This window comes from Bolinopsis microptera, chromosome 6 (genome assembly GCF_026151205.1).
Source record: "Bolinopsis microptera isolate Bmic1 chromosome 6, MBARI_Bmic_1.0, whole genome shotgun sequence".
Classification (NCBI taxonomy): Eukaryota; Metazoa; Ctenophora; class Tentaculata; order Lobata; family Bolinopsidae; genus Bolinopsis; species Bolinopsis microptera.
In genome coordinates this window covers 15,964,245-15,980,786 of record NC_087077.1, presented here as the reverse complement: position 1 = coordinate 15,980,786, position 16,542 = coordinate 15,964,245, and the positions used below count along the sequence as shown (strand labels likewise).

The 16,542-nt window shown below is 37.5% G+C and overlaps 1 protein-coding gene and 1 pseudogene across 1 annotated transcript; both read left to right on the top strand.

Moving 5' to 3' along the window:
* Window positions 1–2,002: 2,002 nt before the first annotated feature.
* Window positions 2,003–4,390, top strand: LOC134817297 (uncharacterized). The gene is made up of 2 exons (XM_063826432.1): window positions 2,003–2,079; window positions 2,265–4,390. The coding sequence occupies exon 2, from the start codon at window positions 2,273–2,275 to the stop codon at window positions 3,647–3,649; it is 1,377 nt and encodes a 458-aa protein (XP_063682502.1). The 5' UTR covers window positions 2,003–2,079; window positions 2,265–2,272; the 3' UTR covers window positions 3,650–4,390.
* A 623-nt stretch (window positions 4,391–5,013) lies between these two features.
* LOC134817441 (uncharacterized) lies at window positions 5,014–13,679 on the top strand (annotated as a pseudogene).
* Window positions 13,680–16,542: the final 2,863 nt, after the last annotated feature.

The following is a 16,542-nucleotide window of genomic DNA, read 5'->3' as shown; positions in this document are numbered from 1 at the left end:
TCGCGTCATCCAACGTCAACCAAGCCAGGTTAAAAATTTTGCTTATAGTAACTGCAATCAATCACCAGCGCTACCCTGCAACGCATCAAAATTTAATAAATTCTTAAAATTTTAAAGACCCGGTAAAATCGGTTGCCTAGTTACTCAAATCAATCGCTGGCGCGACCCTGTAACGCATCAAAGTTCATAAACTCTTAAAAATTAAAGACCTGGTTGATCCCGTGTCGAACGACAATTACAAGCTCGCTTGACGTTTTGCTATGCCACCCATGCTGAATTACAGTAACCATAGCAACACGAATCAGCGTTATATCTCCAACCTGCCAGCTCAATGATTATAACCATGTTGACGCGTGGCGGCGCGGGACATGATTCTAGTACTTATAGAGGCTCGGAACTGAAAGTCATTATTATTATTTATGCCCTCTTGAAACTTTGTTGTTCACGAGTGGTCAAGAGTTCCACTGTGTGGCAACTGGCAGTGGCAGCTAGCTCTTTAAACTTTATCTAATTAAATTAGGTTTAATATTTTTAGTGTTTGCGTGTTCCAGTGCCAAGTTTAAATAAATTTTTCCATGTTAAACAGATATAGTTCCAATACCGTTTAAAAAGCGGGGAAATGAAATTATTTCATTTTAATCAAAATATCTGTCCATATTACAGATACCATTTCATAGGCATTAGACATTAGAGCACAAAATTCAGCAAGTTTTGAAATGTGTTTTAAAATTAGCTTAAATTATATTTCACTATTTTTGTTATAAATAATTTCTTTACCGTATTTAAAAACCAATTTTCAAAATTTTTTGAAATGCTTTGATCTATGTTGGAAAAATTACGAAATATGTCTTTTAGGGTCATTTAAAAAATTAATCAGGAAAAAATGCAAATGGATGTTGATTTTATGATTCAATTTTATCTAAACTAGTTTAATAAATATTTCGGTTTTCAAAAAATATTAGTCTGGTAATATTAGTCTGGTAATATTAGTCTGGTAATGCTCTTAGACTATCAGTATCGATTAAAGTTCTAATTCCGTTCGTTTCGTTAACTTGCTTTAAAATCAATAACTCTGAATTAGGATCACAACTCTTCAAGTTGAGGAACCTTGCTATCTCCAGTTCGACCCCATCTGTGTAAACTAAACAAGAGTTCTGCTGTTTCAAATTGGATAATTTGAAATCCGAGCCACATGCTGCCCAACGAATATTTGAAACTATACAAAACATTTTACACGATTCTACGGGTGAGCAATTTTCTGTGGTGGAAAATATTTGCAATTTGTGCTGAACACAATTTTCTGTGGTGATGAGATTTCTATGAGGTCCAAGGAAATCTTGAGACCATAGTCCTAGTGATGACTAGTGACTAGTGACTAGTAATGACTAGTGACTATTTTAGTGACTAGATGTAGTCCACCTTACATGTGATTCTGCGTTACATGTGATTCTGCGGGCATGATTCTATGTGTGGACATTTCCATGTGCTGACACATTTCTATCTGTGGCGAACAACATCTGTGTCGAATATTATTTTGATTTTCATCAAATGATTTTTGTGTTGAGCAATTTTATGTTGAGCAATTTTCTTTGGCAAATTATTTTCTGTGTCGAGCAATTTTTTTGACGAACCGTTTTGGTTTTCATCTTGAGCTAAATATTTGTATGCTGTTCAATGTGCTCAAATCAACAGTTTCTTCGGAATCAAGGATTCCCTGAGGTGAACATTTCAGATACTTAAATGGTGAGTCATTTTCTGAACAGAGTCATTTTCTGAGCAGAAACATTTTCTGAACAGAAGCATTTTATGTTAGGATAGGTTAACATATTACGTCGACGAAGGCGGTATGAAATGGCCTGACGTACTATGTGAACGTACCCTAATGATTAATTTTTCTAATTTGCAATTATTGTGTGATCATACAATTTTTTGACTAAACATTTTAATAATAGTAATACAGAAAAAATAAATGTAATACTAATTTTATTGATTTCACCTTTAGTCGCTGATTATACGATAAAGATACCCGCACGCAAATCGCCTGCAGCACATTTTTGAACAGACAACTCTCTTTTCAAGGTAAATATTATTGAATATATTAATATATTATGCAATCATTATTATTTCTATAAGTGCATATTGTTCAAATTTTAAAGAATTATTTAAAATCAAATCAAAAAAATCCTTGCTTCGTGGTAGGTAACAGATTTCGATATTTAAAATACTATAAAACTTCGTGGTAGGTAACGAAAACTTTCTTTCAGAAATCGCAATGTTCAGGCCCAACAGCTTCATGGACACTTTACCCCCAAATACCGGAGACGGAAAGGAGAACTTCAACCTTGAGGAGTTCGTAGGGAGCCTCCCCGTTAAGTCTGCACCCTTCGAGAAGCGCTTCGTGAGTGATGCCATCTTGGAAGGACTTATCTCAGGAGACTGCATCATGTCTACTACGAGGAACATGTACCCTCCACTGGCCCTGACAGAACCCTCCTTCATACCCTACCCTCCTCTACCTTACACACCACTACCACTACCAGTCATACCATGCTGTATCCCCTGCTGCAACCCAGTAGATAGCTGGCACTCAGGTCTCTACAGCGGGCTCTACCCCACCACCTGCAATCCCCTTCTACCAATCCTTCAACACAAAGAAGTTGCTGCCCCCTTCATTAGACCTCCTAAACGTCCCCTGGAGAGCAAGATTACGTGGAGTGCTGCTTACAATATGGACTACAACTACAACCCCCCGGCAATGACCATGGCTGGATCCAGACCGTACAGTCAACCCCGCACCTTCGGGTACCCCCGAGCTACTAACTTCAGCACCGTCGCCCCGGACATCTTACCACGGGTGATCCCTGACTGTGACATAGCTCCACCTAGATTATCTGGATTAGCTCCGCCCAAAACAAGAGCTGGAGAATACCTGATACAGAAACCAAGACCGGCTCACGCTATGGCTACAATCCCACTGACAGCAGCTGCTATGGCAACCATTCCTCTGACGGCAGCTGCTATGGCAACCATTCCTTTGACGGCAGCAGCTGCTATGGCAACCATACCTCTGACGGCAGCTCATCACGCCATGGCGGCTAATCCCCATACAACTCTGGCGGCACACCCTCTGGCAGCACACCCTCTGGCGGCACATCAAATGGCGGCACATCCAATCCTTCCCAGTCCTATCCTGCCCCCTCCCACTTTGCCCAGCACTGTGGACATAAAGAAGAAACCAGTGACATATCGCTTCGTCTACCCCAAAAAAGAAAAGAAGTACATCCGAGTAAAGAGTAAGAAACTCCACAAGTGTCGCAAGGCCCCGACTAGAGCGCAGAAACTTGTCCTCTCCCTAACTAAACCCCTGCTGGACTGCTACAGAAAAGGACTAGACACAATCTCGAGAAAGATCCCCATTGACACTGACTCCAACTCCAAATCAAGTTGTAGTAATGGCCCAAGTTCCCCCAAAGAAGTTCCCCTGGACCCTGGATATGACTTACTAGCTGTAGCTATGCTTACCAAGTGCCTACATTTCGAGCAATCGAATGTGAACCCCCTGCACCCCTTAAAACGTTACGTTGTCGAAAACAATGCTTCCGGGAAACGCTCTCGCGAAAGTGAGCCCCACACGGCTTCCATGTTTTGATTGTTTGATGTTTCTTTTTTGTTACGGTGTTAAATTTAACAATACTCTGTGAGTGGTTTGCTTCACAGCCAGTGTTATTAAAAGATTTGTGCAAAAGATTTGTGCAAAATTTCGGTAAATGCAAAAACGAAGTATTATGAAATATTATGATACAAAATTACATTTTACGTAATTCTGCAAATATTTGATATTATGAAATATTATGATAAAAGATTTCATTTTATGTAATTCTGATGAATATTCCGAATAAGGGTAAGTTAATCTGTCAATTATTAAACTAGGCCCACTGATCTGTCACTCCATCAGACCAGACAATCTGAAATCGGGTCTTTACAACTTATGACAATGATTACAGATGCTGACTAATACATGGTTAATCAAACTGAACCTCATTAGTCGGATTTATGTAGAATAAATTTTAGAATTGTAGAATAAATATTGCAAGCGATTGTCCGTGGGGAAGAACGTTGTTATGTCGAATTTGACAGCCCATTCTACTCAGCAGTGCTCGGTAGGATAATCTACAAACACTCTCTCTGTGGGGGAGTGTTTGTACGGTATAACATTCCGCCAGATAGTATTGATCTCCGGTTTATCCAGGATCCTATCGGGCTACTGTTGGGTTTACTGTGTTGTGAAAGGAGTCTTCCTGCATTAGCTTGTCAATGTTTGTGTTGATTTTGTGTGTAGCTTTGCCGGTTGGTATTTGCTTTGTTGTATTTGCTTATTTGCTGTTATATGAAGAATAATTTGTGCGTTTTATTTTGATGGGAGGGACTGGGTTTTGAAGTTACAAAGTAATGTACACATAAATTGTACAGTGCTGAAGATGCATCTTTCTCAGAAAGCATGGGAACTGGGAAGTCTTTATGAAACTCATAAAATTGATAAACAATTTTTAGAATTTGAGAATGGCTAATTTATTGTCAACTAAACAGAATCCTTCACTGTCAATTTCATACAGCTTCGTGGTAGGCAATATGATATAATGATATGTTTCAGATCATAATCTCAAGTCTCACCCTCATATGGTGATTCCAAAAGGAAAGATAGTTCCTTCTCTCACATTTATTACTGAGGTTATGAACTGACATTTCCCTGTGACTTCATCAAATTGATTTGATTAAAAAGTCGTGGTGTGGGACGAAGACCTTTGTTAGGATATCAAATTTATCAAACAGGTCAACTCCAAGAATTGTTCTAACCTTATATGGTTAAATAGTGAAGATCTGTCTCTTTATATTTTGAATTTGTTGACAGATCTATCAAAGGATGTTCAACCTACCGAAATTTGCAATTTAAACATTAATGATGTAGTAACAGTATTGTTGTTTAAGTATGTCCCTCTGAGGGACCCTCAGAAAATGACGCTGAGGAAACGAGGAAAGATTAAGAAGTGAGCTTTCTTCTACGTCAAAACACTAATAATGTAGGAACAATATTGTTGTTAAGGTATGCCCCTAAAAAAGTGGCGGTAACGCTGAGGAAACACAACACCTGATTCTTTGAGGGAATGAGCTCTCTTACACGTTTATATATGTTTAGGTCTGACCTACCTAAGCTAAAAAGCCGTGGCAAAGCCCGGACTAAAGACTACTGAGCCGAATACTGATATGAAATATAACAATGTGGGATACAATAAGATACAGTAAAGAGCATAAATAGTTAGAAGGGATAAACCAGGACCCCTCCACGGACCGAAGAGAAAGCAGTTCTTGTCCTCTGTGGAATGTGGATGGATTTAATCTTGTGGACGTCATAGCCTGGGTGAAGGGTGATGCTAGATTACGGGCATCTATTGAAAATATCAAGAGGGATCAAGAGGGAGTCTCGAGAGATCTTAAAAGCCGGTATTAGATGATATCTCTTATCCAAAACAAGTCAAACGCTGCATGGAAGCGGGCCTATCAGTATATAAGTATACCTTTTCGGACCTTATTTGGACGGAAATTACTTGAACGCTGGAGGCCCTAGCGTTCATCTTAATGTCCGTTCAAATAAAGTCCGTTCAATTAATGTCCGTCCAAGTTAAAGTCCGTTGAAATTTTTCCATTTCGAACTTTCTGTCCAGAATATGACAACTTTGAGAACTTTATTGTGCCGTAAGTTAACGACGGAAAGGTTCTCCTTGGTCTGCCGGAGGCACAGAAAACTCTACTACTACCACTACTATTATATGATGTTTTCAAGGGTCACTTGGCGGAAAAAAGTCAACGAAATTATGGCACTCAACAACATAGTTCATGAACTAGTCCCCGCCAACATGACAAACTTGTTCCAGCCTCTAGATATTACAGTAAATCGTGTTGCCAAGGACATTGTCCGACGTTGCTATAGTTCATATTACTCGGGGGAGGTAATGAAACAGTGCTAGGAAAGCTCCACGTGATGTTAAGGGAATCAACCCACCCCCAGTATGATAAGGGTTAAGTTGTTTAAGATAAAACCACTTCACGCCGAATGGCTTGTAAAAGTTAACACTGAAATGCTGGACCGGGGTAGTTTGATAAAAAAAGGTTTCCATAAAGCTAGAAATCACTTTAGCAATGCCTGGAATGATAATCTGCTTGTAGATGAAATAAGTGGTTTCAGCGTCCCCATTTATTGCAGCAGGCTGAGTGCAGTGCTCCATGCTGCGTTGTGCAATAGAGACAAAACAAGCATTGAATCATTAGCAATTGCGCTTCTATCAACTCATCTTTGGTATCAATGATAATGGGGCTTGGTTTGCCTCTTCTTTTGGCCCCTGAGTTCGTTAATAATATGGCCGGTTTTCTTGCTGTTTTTCCACAGTTGTATACGATTTCGTTACATTAATGCCAAAGGTTGAGCAGCTTTAATGATAGCTTTGAGCATCCACGATAATCACTAATACTTGTAGAGCAAGAAATTACACCAGGGTTCTTATTAGTAACGTGTCAGACCACTCCTTACCAGTTCAGGCTTTCTTTCTACAGACTGGATGATACTTCTGTAATCCATGGGTTAAGTTTGGGAGTTCTTTTTGTCACTTTTGGTACCTCCAGTTAGCAGGTTTTCAAGTGTCCTGGTCAAAACATGCCGTGAACTCAACAAATTTTTGTGTGAAGGCGTGAGATGGTTTACCCTCACCTCAAGTTCAGATACAAAGCTTTAATTTGGAACTTGAGTAATCATAATAGCGGACATGTTTCTGAGGCCTCGTCTTGCGGAGGGTCTCTACTGAAGTGAAGGTTAATATAGGGCATGCTCAACCAAGCGTTCTTCAATAACACCTGATAAACTAATTCCTCAATTTTTATTTTGTTAAAATGTTATCGATGCAGGAACTTTTACAGTTTTGACGAAAATGGTTGCAATGGAGATAGTCGGGTAAAAAGCCATTTCTGAATAAAGTCTCCTCAAAGAGAGCTGGGAACTGGTAGATAAATTAATATGTTGAGTTAAAGGCACCCAACAAATTGACAGTTTTTCCCATTTAGCTGCTTTGCAAGTAATTCAAGGTTTCACAAAAGCTATCAAAGCAGCCATTTAGGGTCGGAGATGACTCCATGAACAATATTGCAGCTGCGCTATCTGTGGTTTCAACAAAGAGACTCTCAATATTTGTATTACAGTGTATACATTTTCTAAGACCCACAGTGTTTAAATGGTCAGATACAAAAGTGCAACACTGGCGGTCCTTTTTTCTTACCTGCCAATGTTTCTTGATAGAATCCTGTGTATGCTGGATGTAGGTACCGACCCTGACTGATGCAGGATCATATTGTTGCAGCAAAGACAAATCATTTCAAACGAGTGCCCTATACTTTTTGATTTTATTTATTACACATCTTGATTCACCGGCATCCTACCACCGGACTGCCATACCCCCGAGGTAGACAAAGCATTTTCATAATCTATCCTCTCTTGGGCCAACCAGGCCAACCCTCATTTAAAAAATTTAAATTAAAAAATAATAAAAAAAGCAACTTAATAATTTTTGAAAATTTTAAAAAGTTAAGGAAAATCACGTTCAGGTTGTAATATATTCAGCTTTTCAGAGTTATATAAGTGTCGTGTAATTGGTAAAAGAATATTAGACGTTGTATTTAATTGTATTGTCATACGTTGTATTGTCATACGTTGTATTGTCATACGTTGTATGACCCGCCGCGCACGGAGTGCGCGGCTCCCCCTGTATCCGTTAGAACGATACAGTGAAACGACCGTGGGTGACACAACGTGATACAAGCGAGGTTGGTTGCGAGAAGCATAATTAGGTGCGCGGCGCGGACCAGTAACGCATCGCGCTACAATGCATTGGCCATTGGCGAGTTCTAGAAACAAACTTTGAATTTATTTTTTCTTTGCAAAGCAGAGCATGAAAAATTTTTTTCGAATGGCTGTGTAGCAAAAATATTAATTTGCGTGTTGAAGCGGCAAATGGTAACATGTAACAATTCAAAACATAAAATGTTCTCAAAATTAAATTTTGTGTAAAATATGCTTGACCTGGCTCCGTATTGTATATACTATAAAACGCTGATAACTCGTTATTTTTTATTATTCACCTTACTGAGGCAGTCAAATAACGCCGGCTTTTATTTTTTTATGGAATGATAATTTTGATTGTTATTAATAAATAACCAAAATTTAAATTTGTTTTCCTAAAATTTGTTTTTTTATTTTACATTGATTGAATTTGAAATATTTGCTCCGTGTGCATAAAACAATCAAAAATACATTTCGCGAAATTTAGTAATACAAGTCTTAAGTTTGAAGTTTCATGTATAGTTGTAGGTTTACAACCTACCAGGACGCGCGCCGAGTTGGACTCGTCGATGGTCCTGAATAATATATATAGGGATCAGAGATATTTTACGAGTATCACCGTTAATGTACTAGCAGGAACCCCGTCGAACTCCCTAAAATGGTGTCAAGAAGACTCAAGAACCTAAAACAAATTATTACCTATTTTGTATTTAATCGCGTGTTTGACACCCACGTGGGGTACCAAATTTTTGGGCATCTAAAACTCCTATTTTCTGGCCAAGTTTTTATTTTTTCATGCTGATTTAGGAGGCATTAAAGCATTTGACCCAGTCAAAAAGTTTCAGTTGTATATCTTTTTACGGTTTTTGCAGAAATTCGCGTTAAATTTGATGCGTGGATGTCATAAAATGGCACAGATAAATATATATAATAATATATATATATAGATATATATATATATATATATCGTCTCGCTTATATATAGTAAGATAGTATTATTATGCCGACAGAGTAATTGACGATGTCAATTCATGGCAGCTCGCGCGGCCACAGTAAGCGCATCTCGCCGATCTAGCACAAAACGCATCCGGCTACAACGACAGAGTACTAATTCATCCATGCAAAGAATACAAACCGTTAGCGAGAAATTTCACAGTTTTTGAGCTCTTACTGAATTCGCTCGCCGCGGCCGAAAAATTATCACGTGATTTTGGTTTTATTTATCGGGTGATACTCGTAAAATATCTGTTCCAACTCGGCGCGCGTCCTGGTAGGTTGTAAACCTACAACGGTTTTATTAGCCTGTCACGTGACTAAAACAGCTTTAAGCCATAACTATAACTCCCATAAAAGAATTTGTCAACAAATTTTGTTTTACTTTAATTTTGTTTTACTTTAATTTTGTCTCTCTTTCTTATTGCACTGAACATTAACATAAAACATCGAAAAAAGGTCCATGACATGCCACGTAGGTATTTCAATTTTGAAGTGTGAACCAGTGGTTTTAAAGTTTTACTAGGGAGGCTTGTATATTTATTTATTTACTTTTATGAGTCTATTTAGGAAAAAAAACAGCAATGTTCTTGAGAGAACTCCTTTTCCATTACTGGGCTGCGCTCAGCCTGTCATTCCGCCAAATCTTTATTTGTTAATGAACATAATAGCCTGGGGTCCCAAGGTAACTTTTCCATGACCCATTCACAACAGTCAAATCTAAAATAAATTCAAGCAGCTACAGGAAAGAAATTTAGATTGTAATATTTAAAGGAAGCCTGAGGCATTTTTGCACGTTCCAGAATGTTGATAACGACCCGAAAATCAATAATTAACATCTTCCCCAATCAACCCAATCTACCCCTTCTTCTCACAATTTGTTTAATCTTTAAAATTGTAGGGTGCTTAATTTATAATAGTTATGCAGTATAGTACTAATGCTATGTAATATTGTTTAAAATGCTCTCTTTAACGATTTTGGAGCAACATTTTTCAACATTGTTAAAAATAAGATTAAATTATTTTGCAGATGATCTCAAGTAGTTTGGAATGCAGCTAACCATGGCAGTGTACTGATGATATTTTAGAACTCGAAATTTGGGAGAGTATTAGGCACTTAAACTTCAATCCTGGCCAAGTGTAAATAGTGCATATTAATCTGATTAATAATCAACTTAAACTAATTGTAAATGGAGTAGAACTAGAAGTATCTGCACAGAAAAAGACTTGGGGGTTATTACCCATAGTTCCTGCTTTGGGAATGAACAGATAAAAGCATGTAATTTCTAAAGCAAATCGTATGATCTGCTGGATTGAAGGAGTAGTTATCAAGAACAGATTGTAATATAGCTATTTATAAAGCTTTTGAAATAAGACCTCAACTTGATATTGTGTCCAATGTGAATCCATTGCGGCTCATGGAATGGGGACTGTTTTGGAGCTGGAGAGCGTCCAGAGGCGGTTTTTTTAACCCGTCGTTATTGATGAGGTGGGTACTCTTCCATACAGCGTAGACGGGATATCCTCAATCTGACAACGCGGGCAGAGCTGCGAATACGTGGGACCTTATTGAAGCTTTTTAAAGTAACTAGTGGTTTATGAATATGGATCGGGTTGTTCAGAATGAGAAACAGATCTGGTCTTAATCTTGTTTCAACCAATAGAGGTAGTAAGAGTGAAACTAAATGAAGAATCTCCAGTCTTCGTTTCTTCCGGACGAGTCATTCATTATTGGAACAAACCTCCCTCCAGATGACAAGAAACTGCTTGACAGTTTTAAGTTTTAAGTTAGATTAGAAGGATTTAAGAAAGAAATGATTTTCTAAAACAGTGTAAAGATTTTTATTTTTGAATGTTTTCAAATGAAGTTTTAGGGAAAACTGAAGGACCCAGTTATTTAAGCAATAAGGAGATTATTATTAGATTATTATTATTATATTTATTATTTATATTAGATTGTTATTATTATTTATTAATTAATAAATATTGGACTATTCAGTTGTTAAGTAGATTAAGATTAATGAAAAAGCCCTGGAGTGGGGGGGGGGGGGGGGGACACCAATTCATGTAACGTTCTGCACTGGTAGGATGGGTGACTGTTTGAAGTAAGAAGTAAGTATTAAGTAAAAGATTATGACATAACAAGTGTCTACAAAATAATCATTGCACTAAATATGAAAAATAATTTAAATAAATTTATTTTTCCATCAAAGCCCATATTGTCGTTCCCAAATCATTTAGGTCTCCGGAATTAAGTCGAATATAATATTTCTTGTAAGGGAAACATTTGTTTGTTTCCTTTTAAAAATCTGTTGTTTTCATGATGGCAACCCCCCACCCCCCCATCGTTTCCATACGCCACTGCATTTAACCCTTGGTGAGTTTGAAATTAACGATTTTTGAATCTTGTAGAGTGTTCCCTTTTTTAGAATAACAGTCTTTATTAACAATTGAAAGGCTTAACTGAAGGTCCACAACTTTTAGATTGTGCATTGGCGACTTATTAAGTATTACTGGCCCAAACTATCATCTTTCCCTCACTTTTTTCTCCAAAATATATAAAAATTAATACCAAAAAGCTACGTTCATAAAGTATATGTTCATACAGCTACGATAAACAAAAATATAAATATTACAAATGAACAACTTCAAACACGACAGCAGGATTCCAAACAAAACACAGCACACAACCTAGTGTAAACCTAACAACCACAGTCACCTTCCCAGTTCCAGTACTTAACAACCCTACCCGTCATGTAATGACTAAATTAGTCTAAATTATCCACTTTCATCTGGCCAATCTTAGGGTAGACTCCATCAAGACTTCGTCATGATCATGACAATTCAATAGGGTCCTCTGTGCAGCAAGGTGTAAATCCAAACTATCCTGGTGTAGTTGTTGTTATGGGTCTTACCATGCAGTAACCAGGGTCTTGATGGCAATTGGCAGCACCCCTCCGAGGAGAGCAACCACACATGACCCATGACTGGTTAGTGGTCAGTGGTAGTGCAATAAACAGCAAGTTAAACGGTAAATACAATGGAGTGTCAACTGTTAACAATAACCTAGGGCCAATAAATTTGGTTCAAAACAAATTTGGTTACCATAAATTGTTGTTACCCTAATTTTGTTAACATAATCTTTTCTGCAAATTTCGCAAATCTTTTTATCTACAAACAAGTTTAGGTCACATTTTTCGACTTTTTTGAGACCAGGTTGCCAGTCCATTTTTTTGATTTTTCTCCTGATTTCAAGCGAGATTTTTGTTTCCACAACGGTCTTGCATCCCAACAAATAGGTCAGCTGTAGGAACGGTTGAAGTCATTATATTAATTAAAAATAAAGAAGCTCAATAATATTCATGTCATATATGCTGTACGAAATTTTGGTCCCTTTAAAATTTTAGTCTCATGAAATTTGGTTTACAACAATTTTAGTCAAAATTTGACTAAATTTAAATGGTAGACTAAATTTGTCGTTCTTATTATTATGATTGACAGCTTACAAAAAATTTAATTAACTTCATGCTTCTCCTTCAGGTATGCAAGCAGAGAGTGCGACAGTATAGAGAGTGGCCAACAATTCTCTCATATGAACACCAGTTTGATTTATAGACATTATATATGTAGAATCGGCATTTCTTCATAGGTCCCCATATGCGCATTCTGTATCAACACTCATGCAAAGTGGGATAATTTATGTTGCAGGAAAGGATGAGAAATTATATTTATGCAGCTGAGCTTCGGCAGGTCACTTTAAAGTGTACGAGCTTGTAAAAGCAGAAAACTTGGGATGTGATTAAAAATAGTTTTAATCAATATTTATAGTTGAAATGTATTCCGGAATTACCCATCACATTGCTAGAAATTTCAGCACTGTAACTGTCAATAGATCAACATCATTTTTATTGTATCTAGACTTTTTACTCTTGAGAAACTTACAAATTATTGTCTAGGTAACTAAGTGAACATCACTTGTCTAAAGACGGTGATGTTAAAGAGAATGAATCCTATTTTGAAAATGCTTCCATTGCTCCTGATCATGCCCTCTATCCCTACAACTCATTGCCACGTTTGTGTTGGCTGTGGGAGCTTGTTTCAACACCAGATCACCTAATAAACACTGGGAGCACACTCCCAAGTCAAGGCAAACTTAAACGAGAAACAAATCTGTGAATCCCTGCAAATCAAAATGGAGTTACAGATCCGAAGCTTGCAAGCATTTCACATATCATGACATGCCTAGAGTGATGTTATAATTCAGCACATGTTATGACCTATGCCAAGCTGTGCAAACTGAGTCAAACAGATGTGATTTCTATTGCATAACACTGGGAACTATATACAACCAGTTCAGTTCAGGCCAGTAACGATACTCAGAGAACCGATCAAAAGAAGAATCAAGAAAAAAAATTTGTCCCCTGCCACCACCCCCTCATGCACGACCCTCACAAAACCTCTTCCCTACAGAAATTGATTTTTCCTCCTCAACCTCTGGTGTACTAAAACATGCCCGATGATATCAATGGAAAAACATATAACTCCTTATTTTTTCGAGAAAAAACGTCCAAGAAAACCAAGAACTCATTTCACAGACACACAAATAAAGATCATGAAAAAGTTTTTGACGACAAAAAATACTATCAGCAAGTGAAAAGACAGATAATCCGCCCACTGACGTGAGTCTGCACGAGGAGCAAGTCAAGAACTGATTCAGAACGAAGGTCCCGGCGGAGAAAGGACTGCAGACGCCCCTGAAGAAGTTAGCCCCTCAACGCAGCTCGATCACATGATCACAGACTGAACACTCGGCCCATCCTATAATAGAGTGGAGTGGCCAGGGGCACTGCAGTCAGGTGGAAAGTGTTGACTTGCAAGCAAGTGAGGATCCTTTTACCAGAGGACCGAACACATCCTCTCTCAGGACTATCAAACGTTAGAGAATATTTAAACATTATTATTAGTTGATCTATTAGTTTGTAGTTTGTATCTAGTTGAGTTTTGCTGTCAAATTCAGTATGTAGCCATGAAGCTTCATGAACGTAGTTGTTTTGTCAGTAACTGAACGCTAAGTTATGTTCAATATTTCTATCAGACGAACCTAAGTACAGTTTTATTTCCTGCTTGTGTTCTCAAGTTATATGATATTTGAAACGAAAATATATATTTATTCATAATAAAGTATCGATAAGTTGTTTTGTTTTTAATGCTGATTGTTTGCCATGTCCCCAGGACTGGTCAAGTAATTGAGAAGGTGACCCCAGAATTTACTATTAAGATATTAAGCGAGAATATAAAGTAAAAGCAGCTAAAATTGGCCTTACAGAGATTTCAACAATGACATAATCAACGCAACATAAATATTGTTGTAAATTCTGGTCCACCATGCCAATTTGCATGTATAAATACAGACTAGATATATAGTCAGTTGACAGCTCACTCCCTCGATCAGTTGCCATGGGCTACACTGCACTAGCCAGTCCCCGAATATTCACATAATCATTTCCTTGAACTGATTGGGATGTAAGCATTTTCTGTAAGGGAAATTGAATAGCAGTAAATTATATAATAATCTCGAGTATATGATACATAGTATAATAGCGCGCACTCAACAAATGTGGCAATAGTATTAATCACGAAATCCCTTTATCATACACTAATTTGTTTGAAGCGGTGTAATATGCTTTCTTCACTGATTAATAAAGTATGATATAACATATTATTATTTTTAACTCTTATGTTTTATCGTTGACTTTAAGCGATCCTGCATTTTATTGTGATATAGGGGGGGGGGGGGGGGGGGGGTGGGGGGGGGGGGGGGGGGGGGGGGGGTAAGTTTTAATTCGAATTCTTATCTGGCATCGGTCTTGAAGTCCATCGTTGATACATAGATTCACTAAACCCGCGACTTGACCGTCAGTAAATATTTAGTCGTTACAAATACTACTCCACTTAGTCCTATAGGAATAGCTAAGATCCATAGGAGCTATGCGATCTCCTCGTTGACTCACCCGGATGTTAGGATACTTGATTGAGGGTTAAATGAGAGGCCCAGGAGTACCTCTAAAAGATGGAAATCTTACAGGATACCCCTTCATAAAACTACATTGTATTGAACTGTAAACATAGTACTGGTAACTATTACTATAAAACTATTAACACTTTCCGCCACTCCAGCAGGCATAAGGAGGTACAGATGACCCCTACGTTGAATCGGAGGGTGTGCGGACGACGCAAAGATCATTGTCAGGAGCTCATTACAAAACGAACCCAACGAAACAATAAGAGAGTATTTTGTTTGTTCATTTTCATAACCCACACCGAAAACAATAGAAGAGTTGAATGGGGTTAGGAATTTTTCCGTAAAAGAAATAACATTAAACAACATATACTACAAATAAATTATTTTTGTTCCAAACGAAAAGCAATTATTAGTTATTTCTTAGCACGTGTAAATAATATCGAATTTGTCGGTTACGCGACAAATTTTTTATCCCTTTCGGTTTAACAGCTCTCGTGTTGTTGTTTTCCTCTGATCAAACTCGTCAAATCTTTATTGGATTGTCCAAATTTACATCATTCAATGCGACTCAGCAACACTGAAGCTTAAATCCACCTCTAGTACACTTGTATTATCCTGGGTCCTTGCAAGGGTAATTTCCACACCAGTATTTAAAGCCTGCCTAGCCTCATTAGATTAAATCATCTTGAATAGTTTGAACTACCACATATAAATAATCATGGGTGCCAAATATTTAAAACATGATATCATTTAACCAAGTTACAGACCACGCAAGGCACCGTAAGTAGAAGTAAATAAGATGGTATGACTAAAGGTGTCTAAATGATCACTTAATATAATATCACGTCCCCCTATATGTACTCGGTAAACCTCTTATTAATCTCATATAACTCACTGTGCAAGCTAGATCATGGTGTAGTATACCAGATATTTAAAGGTATACAGTGGGGGCGGGGGTGTCCTCCTCGTAAAAGCAGGTCACCACGTAACGAACTCTATTATTTACGCCGTACCTTAAAAGCATAAAACCTCGTTTAAATATAAGTTATATGATATAAGTATACCTAAGAGTATAATGGCTTATTGGCCCAACCAAGGCAATGCTCACATGTTTCCTTGTGGTCCATAAAAAGAAATGACATCATGGTCACAGACTCTATCATTTAAATCATTCGGATTAATTTAAAAAACTGCACTGAAAGAACATCAGAACCCAATTAATAGATCCATTTAAGGTGGAGATATTTGTAGCAGTGAACAATGTTAGGTGGGTGGTCGTGAAGTAGCCCCTATTAACCGTATAATAGGTTATATACATTAATTAAAATATTTACTCTGCTACAGAGATTAATAGCTGTAAGTTGAAATCATTACTGACGAAACATTAAGAATTGTTGATACATGAGGATTTCTTCTTGCTATCTCATTCAATACGGCCCCGAACGGCCCTAATTGTGTGTGTTAAATATTTAGATACACTTTAAAATAATTAAGTAACAATTAAGGTCAGGTTTAATTTATGAATCTTAACTAACAAATCTAAATCTAAACGGTAACCTTTACCCTCGCATCAATTTCTGAGCAAACCCACAAATTATTAACAATTATTATATATTTTAAACCAAGTTAAAGTTAGTCTAATAAT